General features: G+C 40.4%; 1 protein-coding gene across 1 annotated transcript in view; it reads right to left on the bottom strand.

Moving 5' to 3' along the window:
- Positions 1-13888, bottom strand: part of DEUP1 (deuterosome assembly protein 1) — a 112580-nt gene that overhangs the window by 43124 nt on the left and 55568 nt on the right. The window contains exon 7 of the mRNA XM_004708961.2: positions 3377-3522. Within this exon, the coding sequence (XP_004709018.1) occupies positions 3377-3522 (146 nt within the window). The remainder of the gene's footprint in view (positions 1-3376; positions 3523-13888) is intronic.

Raw genomic sequence — 13888 nt, forward strand, 5'->3', positions numbered from 1 at the left:
CCCCCTTCCAGCCCTCCCACCCTCGTGACCCTTTGATAAATTATAAATTACTATTATTTTCATATCTTGCACCGACTGCTGTCTCCCCATTTCAGTTGTTTGTCCCCCTCAGGGTGGGGGTTACGCATCCATCATTGCGATCAGTTCCCCCTTCCTCCCGTCCTCCACCTGCCTTCTCCTACCCCCAATTGGGAGGATCACTCCTCCCAATTCTGTTCCTGAGGGGCTTATCTGACCGGGATTCTGTTGTCGTGAGCGCTTATCTGTACCAGTGTACACACTCTGGGCTAGCCAGAACTGAAAGGCAGGACTGGGGTCATGACAGTGGGGGGTGAGGAAGCCTCCCAGAGGAAAATTGTGTTAACTTGGTGCTATACTGCACCCGAGTTGACTCATCTTTCCTTGTGACCCTTCTGTGAGGGGATGGGACTTCAAAAATTTTGTGGAAAATGGAATTTAAACACAATGGAATTTCCACAAATATTTGGAAGCCCTCCTATGGTTGTAATTTTATCTTTCAGGAAAAAAATAATCTTTAGAATTTGTCCTCATCTCAGATATCTTTTCTTCTGTGCATATATATTATAAACAAATGCACGTTTTCCATACAATCGGAATATGCTATATAGGTACTGTACAGAAGATATTGTTACACAAAGCATACTGTGAGCCATTATTTTTTTTAAACCCCATTATTTCAGGATCAGTCATATTTTTATTTGCTATGCTTTGAAAGAAATGAAAAAGTGAAATTTCCTGTTTTTAAAATTCTTCCTCAGCCATTGAAAAGAGCAGAATGTTGATCTGAATGGTAGAAACAGCAAGCCAATCTCACAAAGTCTGACGAATGAGTCAGACAAGTCCTACGAAGAAAACCACTCAGATGATGTTACAATAAGTATGTAAAGGGACTCTCAGTGGTCATGTAGGACAGATTTGGAATAATCTACAGAATAAATCAGATTTTAAATAATCCACAGAACACATCAGCCCAAAATACTTCTAGTGAAAAAGAAAAATCTCTTATATAGATGATCATATATAGACAGGTTCTGAAAATTGAATAAAAATCATATATAAAACTATGGAGTAGCCGTACGTGGCAGTCTGCGGGCTTTACTTAACACAGCTGTCAAGGACAAAGAAGTCACAGAAAAGTTACCAGAACAATAAAGCAGGTAGAACAGAATTTATGCTCAAACCAAAAAGATTGGAAAATTTTAGGGGGGAAAATAAACCTGGAGTAGACTATACTAAGTGTAATAGGAACTGTGAAAAAGTAAGTCTTTAGCAACTTTCTGAATGTTAGAAGTGAAGGATCCCCTTCAAATGAGAATTATATACTTGGGACAACAAAATAAGTAGAAACTGAAATGAAGGATGGCAATCAGATAGAAGCAAAATAAATGCATAAATAAATGTATTGATAAAAAATGTGAACACAGATTTTGGAGAAAATCAGACACTGAGGGAAATTTGGCCTGTTTGGAATTCACCATTAGCCTGGTGCTACCACACTACAAAAGGTACTGGGGGCGGGGGAGGGGGGGGCGGGCTCTTCAGAGCCTCTAACACCAGTTAGACGCGGTCCAACGGCTTGTTCTTCCATGACATTCCTTAGGTTTTGAGGCACAGAAATCTTTCTTTGTAGGAAGACATATCTCACCACACATTGGAGCGGCGCCTTACACATAATAAATATCCAATGGGCTTGTTAATGATTGATGATAATCGTCTATGGCTTGTATACAAAGCATTCAATAATGTTGACTGGTTCATAGGCATTCTACCATTTTTCATGAGATACACAATAGATCAGTTTTAGGGATCTTAATTTGCCAATATTTTATAGTCCTCAAAGGAATACTGGCAGTTCCCCAATTTTGAAGGAATAAGTACTGCCTTTAAAACAATATAATAGTCTTCCAATCTAATCATCTCCACCATTGGATTGCTCAATTTTTAAAACCCTATCCTTCGTTTGGCATTAGCTCTCTGGTTTTGAGATGGATTTCAGTTCTAATGACAATGAGAACACCAGTGAATTATTAAAAGTAGTCAAACTGCCTCTTCACAAGCATGAATGCTTTACCGGCCTATGCAGATCTACTTCCGTTGTGGTTATCAAATGCATAATCTGTGTGTGACTTTAAAAGAAAAAAAATTTTGTTCAAACACGGAACTGTCAAGATGGCAAGTGTGGAGGCCAAACTAAACCCAACACTTACCGAGTTAAAACGTTACTGTCAGCTTTTAGGCCATCAGAGAAAAGCATTAGAAAAGATGTGGAATAAATGGCATTTATCAGCATAGTTAAATGATATGTAATATTGTTTTCCCAATGTTCTGAAGAACAAAGTTTTAAGGAGCATTTCTGAATCACTGGGATGGGTTTTTGTTGTTAAGGGCTGTCAAGTGGGCCAGTCTATTCTTTTTTAAAATCATTTTATTGGGGGCTCATACAACTCTTATCACAATGCATCCATCCATCATGTCACGCACATTTGTACATTTGTTGCCATCATCATTCTCAAACATTTGCTTTCTACTTGAGCCCTTGGTATCAGCTCCTCATTTTTCCCCCTTCCTCCCCGCTGCCCCTCATGAGCCCTTGATAATTTATAAATTATTATTTTTTGTCGTGTCTTACACTGTCTGATGTCTCCCTTCACCCACTTTTCTGTTGTCCATCCCTCAGGGAGGAGGCTATATGTAGATCCTTGTGATCAGTTCCCCCTTTCTACCCCCCCTTCCCTCCACCCTCCTGGTATCACCACTCTCACCACTGGTCCTGAGGGGTTCCTCTGTCCTCGATTCCCTATGTTTCCAGTTGCTATCTGTGCCAATGTGCATCCTCTGGTCTAGCTAGATTTGTAAGGTATAACTGAGATCATGATAGAGGTGGGGAGGAAGCATTCAGGAACTAGAGGAAAGTTGTATATTTCATCATTGCTACACTGCACCCTGACTGGACCAGTCTATTCTTTCTCACCAGTCTCTCCTAGTCTAGAAGCTCTGCTGAAGCCTGTCCACCAGAGTGACCCTGTTGGTATCTGATATATCTGTGACATAGCTTTTAGCTTTACAGCAGCACACAAGTCACCACAGTATAACCAATCGACAGATGTATTGGCAGTTGCAACACATAAATATCCATAAATTAGAACTTGATGTAGTTTTCTAAATAAAAATAATACTTAGTAAGATAAAATAACCAACCACTGAATTTATTTTTAGCATCTAAAATGATCTATGAACAGCATATAAAATAAAAACAAATATGCTTTTTATTCTAGTTTACATATGAATTCTAAAAAACCCTTTGGATAGCATGCTTTAACAATTTCTCTTTGACTGTAAAATAGAAAGCATCTACCTTTTTTTGTGTTCTTGAGCGTTTTGGAACTCCCCCATCTTTAACAATTCTCTATGCAACTGTAATCTTTCCATTTCTATAATTCTCAAGAGATCATCCCGGGACTGTAACTCACTCTTCACCTCTGACAGTCCTGCTTCCATGGCCTGAAAAAAAAGGTAAACATGTTTTAATCCTATTTTTCACGATGCCCAATACATTTAGAAATATTAGCATCTATAAAGTAGTCTAATATTAAATGAATTGATAGTCCTCTGCTGGATTCATCTGATAGAATTTCATTCTTTCATTCGTTCGTTTATTAAACAAACATTTATTGAGTTCTTATTATGTGTTCAGCTGGGCACATACAGACTCGGAATAAGCCCTTGGTGAGTTCACCGGGTAGCAAGAAGAGGCAACGAGTAAGCAAATCATCACACAAAGATAGTTAAGGTCAATGTAAGCTTGAAAAAGTATAACATAGAAGCACGAATAACTTATCAATGCCTAACATTTTAATTAATGCAAATCTTTTCCAAATTAAAAAAAATATTAGCAATATATTCAAAATTCATTTCATTCAATTCATTCAAAAGCCCGTCAGTCTCCCCTTGGTGCAGCTACTGTGAACCAAAGGCCACACTTTCCCCCTTATGTGCCTTTTTGTCATTTAATTTTTATTGCCACAGAGTCCTTCCATTGACAAAAACAAGTCTGTGGGTTCAGAGAAAGAGCTGGGACCATGGACAGCGTCATCTACCTGTCATGTAGTATACATAGCTTGATTCGTGTACATTTTGATAATCCATCATCTTTGAAAACGTTCTAACGAGACTGCAATTTTAAATCTGCTGCAGGCCTTCCTGTTTGTGGTCAGGATGCCAATAAATCATGCTTCCACATCTTTGCCTTAGCTCATTCCTCAGTAGCATAACCCCCAGCAAGGTTTTACTGGAAAAGATGCATCTTGTTCAGAGAAAGCTTCTAGCTTTAAGATATTGTTAAGGTTTTTGGCCCAGAAATGAAGTGTTAGCCATGAATCTCCAGTTGGTTCAGCTACTCACCCAAAGACATCAGAAGGCAGGTACCTTGCATGCGGCCTCAGTATTTCCAACATTGGCCCAGAAGTGGTCAGCAGGTCCCAGAAGGAGACACTGGACCTGCCTAGGAATCCAATTCCTGAGCTTGCACCAAGCCTGGACTCCTATAGGAAAAGGCCGCCCTCTCGGGATTGCTTTCCTCACTTACTTCACTCTCCCTCAACAGCAAGTCTGAAACTCCCGCATTTTGGTGTCCATACTTCAGTGGGTAACTAGAAATACCAGCACTGTTGGGTTCAATGCCCATAACTCCTATTGTTAGTAGGAGATTAGAAGTTGAGGATGGTGGGAAATGGGGAGCTAACAGCGAGTGTGAGAAGAAATGGTTCTAAAATTGGTGGGTTGTGGGGATGATTGCACAACTCTTCTTAACACGATCGAATGATTAAATTGTATGATGTGTGAAGTACATGCCAATAAAACTACTTTAGAAAGTTGTTGGGAAGGTCCACTTGGGAGAGTGGAAGAAAGACAGTTATGGTGCTAGGTCCCAAGGAGGGGAGTGGGATGGGCTCCAGAGCACAGGTGGAGGAATTGCCTCTTACACACGAGAGACCTCCCGTAGCCCTGAGATGGAATGTACACACTTTTATGCATTGAGATGTGGAGATGGGAATGGTTGTCTCTGTCAATAAAAGACAGGGTCACAGGCTGAGAGTGAAAACAGAGGTGGGAGTGGGGTCATGGCAGTGATTTTTGACGGCAAAGAAGGCTTGCAATGGCAATCATAGAGAATGGGAGAACGAATTGATGGAAGAAACACAGTACTTGTTCGGCAGTATTGGGTCACCCTTTGAGGTATGTGATCATTGGAGGCCGGTTGTGGTTGTCGCCAGCGATATAATTGGTTGATCTCTGGGAAAGAGGATTGGAGGAGTCTTCCATCCATATAATCAGGTCCCTTCTATTCAATTTTAAAGAGAAACTAATATCTATTAAGTGTACCAGAGCCAGGTCATCAAACCCATTTCCATTTTGATAGATGGGGAAATTAAGAGCCAGACTTGGTTCTCAACTCATAATTGGCAGATCTCAGAATAGAAAAACCAGATCTTGTTTGATTCCTAATCCATTTATTATCTTCAAGGTGCAAAATAATTTTCACTCAAATCAAGTGAAAGAGACCTGTAATTATTGATAAAAACAATGCTAAGGGGTTTGGCAAGAGGTTTGCCTACTAAAAATGCTATAGAAAATACACTTCATAGACAGCTGCAAATCATCCTTGCTTTCTCAAATTATATATATTTAATGACAAACTAATTAAAATAGAATTCTTAACATATAAAGTTCACCACTCAAGGTGTACAGTTCCGTGAGTTTACGTGTAAAAAGCGTGCTACAACCATCACCACTGTCTAATTCCAGCATATTTTCATCACCCCCCAAAACTCTTCATACCCTCTACGAAGACATCACTTTCCACCCTCACCTTTCAGGACCTGGAAACCACTAAGCCATGTCTTGTTGATGGATTTCCTTATTCTGGGTATTTTATATAAACGGACTCATATAATATACAATCACTTGTGATCGGATTTTAAAATTCAGCAACGCACTCAAAGTTCACTTGAGCTGTATGTGGCAGAACGCGACTCCTCTTTAGGGCCAAATAATATTCCACGGCACAAGGATACTACCTCTTGCTTATCTGGTCATCAGGAAATGAACATTTGAATCGTTTCCAATTTTGGGCTCTTATGACTAATGTTTCTATGAAAGTGTATATACCAGTGTTTGTGCAGACATGTTTGCCTACTCATTAATTCTTATCCCAATATTAACAAACCTAAAAAAAACCCATTTTTCACACTTGTGCAATAACAACAAAAGCTAGTATTGAAGAAATCGAGGAATTCTACCAATATTTTTGGTCTGAAATTGATCAAATAGGCAATCAAGGTGCACTAATAATTATTCACGATTGGAATACACAAGTTTGCAACAAAGAGGAAGAAACAATAGTAGGAAAATATGGCCTTGGTGAAAGAAATGAAACTGGAGATTGCATGATCCAAGACTGTCTTCTTTGTCTCAAATACCTTTACTTTCAGCAACCTGAACGACGACCATACAATGGACTTCTCCAGAGAGAATACAGAGAAGTCAAAGTGACTACGTCTTTGGGAAGAGACGATGGAGTAGCTCAGTATCAATGGCCAACATAAGGCCAGGGGCTGACTGGAATGAAGCGTGTTGAACCAGGTGGAAGCTGAAGAAACTAACATAAATCCAAGAGAGCCAAAATACAAATTTTGAGAACATCTCAAGAATGGATTGGATGCATTAAACACTGATGACCATACATCTGACGAGCTGTGTGGGATGATATAATACACGAAGAAAGAGATCACTAAAGAGAAGAGAAGGAAAAGATGAAAGTTTACATCAAAAAACACACTGAAACTTGCTCTTCATCATAGAGTAGCTAAGACAGATGAAAGGAATGATGCCGTCAAGGAGCTGAACAGAGAATGTCAAAAGGGCAGCTCGAGAAGACAAAGTGAAACATTGAAATGAAATGTGCAAAGACTTATGAGCTAGAAAGCCACGAAGGAAGGACATGGTCACTATGTCTTAAACTGAAAGAACGACATTTTAAAAAATGCAGGCTTCAGGTTGCAACATCGAAAGGTGCTATAGACAAAATATTGAATGATGCAGGCAGCATCAAACGAAGACGGCAAGAATACAGTCATTGTAGCAAAAAGAACTTCAACCTTTCAAGATAGATATTGAACCATTTCAAGAGGCAGCATCCGAGCAAGGGCCAAAGGTGCTAAAGGAAGCTGCACGGAGGGTACTGTTTTAGACTGGAAGTGCCACAGACTGCAAGAAGAACAAACGGATTTGTCTTGAAAGACGCACAGCCAGAAAGCTCCTTAGAAGTGAAGAAGGTGAGACGAAGTCCCATGTTCTTTGGTCAAGACCGGAGATGGACTGACACATTGGCTGTAACGAGGGGCTCAACCATCACAACAATTGCGAGGAACTGAGGTTGCCTTCTGTGGAACAAAGGGTCGCTCTGAGTCAGGGCTGACTCGATGACAATAAGAACAACAAAGCTGCAAATGTGAGGATCCTTCACAAAGCATCTGCTGTTGGCAGTCAACTGAGGCCAGGGCCTTCCAGTGCCCGGCAGAAAGCTTGGGAGACTCAAAAAAGAAGCAAAACACTGGTTAAGTGAAACATTAAGTGTTAGTAGAAACAACCGCTGGAAGGATGCTTCATGAGTTTTCATAAGATCTTCACTATTTAAATACTGGTCTGAGACGACAGCAGCCTGAACACTAGTTATAAAGGGAGAGACTTCCGGCTCTAGCCTGGAGCTGCTGAATCCGAATCTGGAATGATCTTAATTCCAGAGTGATTAAAGTATGAGAAATGCCATTTTATTCTTGGACAGCGTGAGTATTATAGATTATTGTATCACTGAAATTGTAGGTAGAAGAGTCTACTAAGGATTGGCACTAGGAACCAGAAAGTCTAAGAGCCTCAGAGAAATGACTGTGGTCTGAACAGGCTGGGGAAATACTCTATTTTGGTACTCAAATCACTTGCATCAGGACCACCTGCTGTGCTTTTAGAAATAGCTTCCCCCTGGTGATGTAGTCTGGAGGCTTGGTGACTTGTTTATGAGTTGGGCCGCATTTAGCAAGGTCGGCAGTTGGAAATCACCAGGTGCACCTCCATGGAAAGACGGGGCTTCTACTCTCCTTAACAGTTACAGTCTCCGAAACCCACAGGGGCAGTTCTACCCTTCCCGATTGGGTCATTATGCGTTGCAATCACTTAATGGCAGTGATTTTTTAATAAAATTTTTTGACCCTCGACATACTTTGATTCACTAGGTCTGGATGATTCATCATCCCTGGTGATATTAAGCATGCTTAGGAAGGGTTTATTAGGAGTCCGGGTGATGCAGTGGATTACACATTGGATCAGAAATTGCTAACGGCAAGGTCAGAGCTTCAAATCCACCACCCTCCGGAGGAAAATGAGGCTGTCTGCTCCCAGAACGATGTAAAGTTCTAGAAACTCACAGGGGAAAATCTCCTTCGTTCTGTAGGGTCACTCTGAGTTGGAATCGCCTCGGTGGCGGTGGGCTAGGATAGGTTTTTAGGAATAGGGTCTAATTCGTTAGCTCTTTGGGTGAACCTAAATGACTGAAAATAAAACATCAACAATGGCCTAGAATTTCGGATGTAATAGCTGATCAGGGATGGTGGGAGGGGGAGGTTGCAAATAATGAGTGCAGGAGTTGGGGACGGGGAGCAGTAGAACTGATTGTGATGATGTGTAGACAACAGTGACTTAACTATGGAAGTATATGATATGGGACTTTTAAATCAATATAACTACTAAAAAACAAAACAAGTCAGTCTTTGGGCAGATGTCGTAAGCCTTTTACACCAGCTCTCTGAGGAGCGAGTACCTGCCCCGCTGTCCCTGAAGTTAGTGACGACGTTCAAGACAAGAGCCTAGTGGCACTGTGGCTGTCGATGCAGGCTCCCTAGCGGCTCCTGGGGAGAAAGCTGAGGCTGGCAGCTACAGTCAAGATTACGGCACCAAAAACTCTACAAAATAGTTCTATTCTGTCCCATAGGGTCACGATAAATGGTTTTTGGTTTTCAAGTGTAAGAAATAGGAGCCCCAGTGGCCCAGTGGTTAAAGGGCTCCCCTGCCAACCAAAAGGTCAGTGGGTTGCACCACTGGCCACCCAGGAGAGGGAAATGTGGCAGCCTGCGCTGCAAAACTGTAACCTTGGAAACGCTTCAAGGAGCCCTGGTGGCACAGCGGTTACGAGTTGGGAGGCTAATTGCAAGCTCAGCAGTTCAAAACCACCAGCTGCTTTGTGATGAGCTTTCTGTTCCTGTAAAGAGTTAACGTCTCAGACCTCAGAGGGGCAGTTCTATTTTGTCCTGTTGGCTTGCTGTGCGTCTGTGCGTCTGCATCGACTCCAGGACAGTGTTCTGTTTGATTTGTTAATTTTGGTTTTAATGAAAGAACAGCTTGGAGCGTTTTCCCTGATTCAAAAGCTAAGCATGCAGTAACAGACGGTGATGATGAGGAAGAAGGTGTTACCAGTAAGGTCTGTTTCAGCCATTTTCAAAGTGAAGGCAAATGTATGTAGCATTAAAGCAGCGGTTCTCAACCTGTGGGTCACGACCCTTTTGGGGGTTGAACGACCCTTTCACAGGGGCCGCCCAATTCATAACAGTAGCAAAATTACAGTTATGAAGTAGCAACAGAAATAATTTTATTGTTGGAGGATCACCACAGGAGGGTCGCGGCATTAGGAAGGTTGAGGACCGCTGCATTAAAGGGCAAGTGGGAGTTGTCTGTAAGTCATAACCTGTGTGTCACTCTGCAGGGTCCTGGCAGCTCTCATCTGGTAAGCAGACCATGAGAGCTGACCCATTAAAGCAGGATGATGCTACTGGTTATATGACATTTTGCTGTACTCTCAAGTAGGAGCCATTACACGCTCACGTTTTTGGCTGTTGTTTATTACCGGGTGCTGTGTGCCTCACTCATCTTCCCTCCACCCTGGCCAGACCCCTGGGAGAGACGCTCGCTCGGGGACAGACAGGAATCAAAGCTGCTGTGGGCATTCCTTTGTATTAAAAACGGGTTCACTTTTTATGTGTTGTTCAAAGAACAGGTCTGCTTTGATAGCTTGTTTTAAGTTCAAAGTATGTAATGAATGGGGCCAGGGGATAGGAGATAAGCTTATCTATAATCACCGTATTTAAAATAGTTGTCAATATATAATAACTTCGTTTCTCTTGGTAATTGTGAGGCAGGTATGACTGTGTTTTCACTTACTGATAATGGCAAATGGACTTTAAGTGCCTTCTCAAAAGTTCTGCAGTGCTAGAAACTCAAAGCTAGGAGCTTTAAAGATGGGTTGATGTTAATCTCATGATAGGATGGGAGGGGGTGCACCATCTCTGGACTTAGCATCTTAAGAACTAGATTGAAAGTCTCAGTTTTCCTACTACTTACTGGCAGCCACTTCTCTGTAAAAACACAGAGATGAGAAGGTAAAATAATAGTTCAGTTATTATAACTGTGCAGTTAGTATTTCTGAGGAATATACTAAAAATAATTATTTTGCAAAAAGTGAGATAACTTCAATTAAGTCATTACATAGCATACAAGCCCATAGCATACAAGACTTTCTTATAACAATATTCTGAATATAAAAAAATTCTGGAAAAAAATAACTGACATTAAAATTTATTTAAAATATTTCAAAATTTGAAATATAAAAAAATTTAAAGTATCAAGCACGTTGGTTTAAGATGAGTTGTGCAATGTAAGGAATGCTGCCCAATTAATATTTGGAGTATGTTCTGTCTCAAAGGACTTCCAAGTTTCTGAAGCAATTTGTCAATTGTATCAATCTGTGACCCCAAGGGGAAATTCTTGACATAAATATTAAAAATATTTTATGTCATTCAGACAAATTTCAGCTATATATGAAGCCACCCTGAAGCCAGTACCACATGAAGGGCAGTGCCCTTGGTATGTTAGGGTCAAAACACAGTGTCTCAGTGCTGCTCTGACAACTGTACCACAAGTAGATGGCTTCAACAAGCAAAGATGTCCTTTCTCTCAGTTTAGGAGGCTGGATGTCCAAATTCAAGGAGCCTGCTTCCTCTCTCTGCTGGCTTTATCTCTTATGAGCATTTCCTCCTCAGGGGTCTTCACGTAGCCCGGCGTCTCCTGTCCTCATTTCTGCTTGTTTAATCTCTTTTATATCTCTAAAGTGATTGACTCAAGATACACTCTACATTAATCATGCTTCATTAGCATAAGAGAACCCATTTCTCCATGGGATGATGACCATTAACATTGAGGTTAGGATGTACAACACATGCTTTTGGAGGGGACAAAATTCCATCTTTAACATCCAAGATTTATGGTAATTTTAAATAAGAAATAGATTTTCTGTTTGTTTTATTCTAATATGTGATCTGAAGGATCTTCAGAAAGTTCATGGAAAATGTGTATTATGAAAAAAACTACTCATTGATTTCAATTTTTTTTAAACCAAATTAATGCATACTAACTGTTATTTCTGAACAGGACCTAGCTTGAGATGCATAGGCTAAGGTATCACTTTGAAAAGAGCCCTGTTGGAGCAGCATGAAGTCTGCTAAAACTCAAACAAAAACAAACATCAAGGGTTCAGTGAAGACTGGGTGGACAAATGGTGAAATCACTGATGCCTTTCTTATGGGGACAGTGCCCCAAAGACATCAACAGTTGACCAACGGAGAGTGTCTTTTTCAAAGAAGGGGCAAGATGATGTTGAAGAGGATGCCTGCAGTGGAAGGTCATCCACGGCAATTAAGGAGGAAACAATCTTGAAGAATACTGATAACAAATAGCAGAAACAATAGCCAACACCATAGCCATCTCAGCTTAGACAATTATGACTGAGAAATTTAAGGTGAGCAGACTTGCTGCTGGAAGGAGGCCCAAACTCTTGAGCCGAGATCAGCTGCAGACCGAGCAGAGCTCTCGTGGAAGTTCCTAACAAGTGGGAGCAAGATTCTGCAGCATTTTTTTGAAGAACTGTAAGAGGAGATGCGACACGACTTTACCAGGATTATCCAGACGACAAAGCATAATTGAAGCAATGGCTACCAAGGGGTGGAAGTAGTCTAGGGAAAGCAATCATGGACTGGTCAAGAGCAAAGGTCACGGTTGTTATGACAGTCAAGTCAGCCTGTTGACTTTCAGGAGAGCCAAGAGAAGTAACATCTGCATATCCTGAGCGTTTTGAGAAAGCCAGCAAAGCTTTAGTAGAAAAACATGAAGGAAAGCTTGACCAAAGAATTCTTCTCCATTAAGACAATGCTCCTGCTCTTTCCTCTCATCAAACATGGGCACATTGGCAAGACTTTCTTTGGGAAACTACTAGGTGTCCACCTTCTTGGCCCAATTTGGCATCTTCGGATTTCTCTTTTTCCTGTTGCTATGGGTGTTAGGTTCTGTCGAGTTGGTGCTCGTGCAGATCCTCACAGCAACTGCATGCCCAGCAGAAGGAAATCCGGCCCCATCCTGCAGCAGCCTCACAAGTGTTTTGGTATTTTGTTTCCTAGTCTTAAAAAAAATCCTAAAAGTAGATCCATTTTACTTCAGTCAACAATGTAAAAAGACTTCATTGACATATGACAAAATTCCCAGGATCCTTAGTTTTCCAGGTTTGGACTAATTGGCTGAGATCATTGCTCACAATGACCCTGATGGAGCTTATTTTGAGAAATAAAGCTTATGTTTTAATTTTATCTTTTAATTACATTTAAAAATAGATTTCCTGGCATATAATTCACAAATCGCACAATTTAATAGTTCAATAATATTAAGAGTTGTGCAATCATCACCACAATCCATTTCAGAACATTTTCTTCTTTCTCATACTCAATTGTTGTTAATTCCCCATCCCCGCCCCCCCCCCCCAATCTCCCTGTGGCATGCCCCTAGGTAATTATTAATCCAGCTACTGACTATAGATTTACCTATCCTGGGTTTCATATGCAGAAAGTAATACAAAACAAAAACAAGGAACAACAATGACAAAACAAAATAGAGGAAAGCTTTACTCGAAAAGAAAGTAGAAAATATTAGAAAAGTGAAACAGCTTTAAAATGGATAAATGATTCGGTGTTATATTTTAACCTAACTACATCTGCCATAATCAACTTTACAATGTTCTTTTGAAGACTACTCATATTCACCATATTTGTGCTCAGATTTCAAAGCTGCTATGAAACGCGTTATGGACAGAGTTCGCAAAACCATTTAATACATATGAGAAACACTTTGAATCTCCAGCAGGATGTGGACATGTTGAAAACAGTGAGATAGTGGTCATGTGTTCCTTGCCAAACAAATTGGGTAAGCCAGGGAAGAATGTTCAAATATTGATTGCACTGTCAACGGCAATATTTTTCTGAAACAAAAGATGTGCTAGCCAAATAGTCAATAATAAGAGGCAAAAAAGAGCAAACCTGTTTTCTCAACAATATCATACTGCATACTAACATGCCAATTTTGAAGTTCAAGGAAAGGAAATGCTTATCTGGGATCAAGCTACATAAACCCTCTGTCATTAAATCAATTCTAAGTCATAGAGACCTTATAGCATCGAGTAGAACTGTCCCATAGGATTTCCAATTTCTTTCTTTATAGAAAGAAAATTTTCATAATGTAAATCAATAATAGTGATTCTTCTAACATGTATGAATATGCATGTTATTTTAATGCAATTGAGAGCATTATGTAAATTGGCTGTAAAAGTACCCCAAAATGGAAGGTTTTGTTGCTATTGATAAATTTAAGAGTTGTTTTTGATTTATGCAATACCCTGTTAAATTCAATGCTATTAATACTGAGTTGGTGCAAGAACTCATGC

The sequence above is a fragment of the Echinops telfairi genome, unplaced genomic scaffold, assembly GCF_000313985.2.
Source record: "Echinops telfairi isolate 266 unplaced genomic scaffold, ASM31398v2 ScPeMD7_1713;HRSCAF=2227, whole genome shotgun sequence".
Taxonomy (NCBI): Eukaryota; Metazoa; Chordata; class Mammalia; order Afrosoricida; family Tenrecidae; genus Echinops; species Echinops telfairi.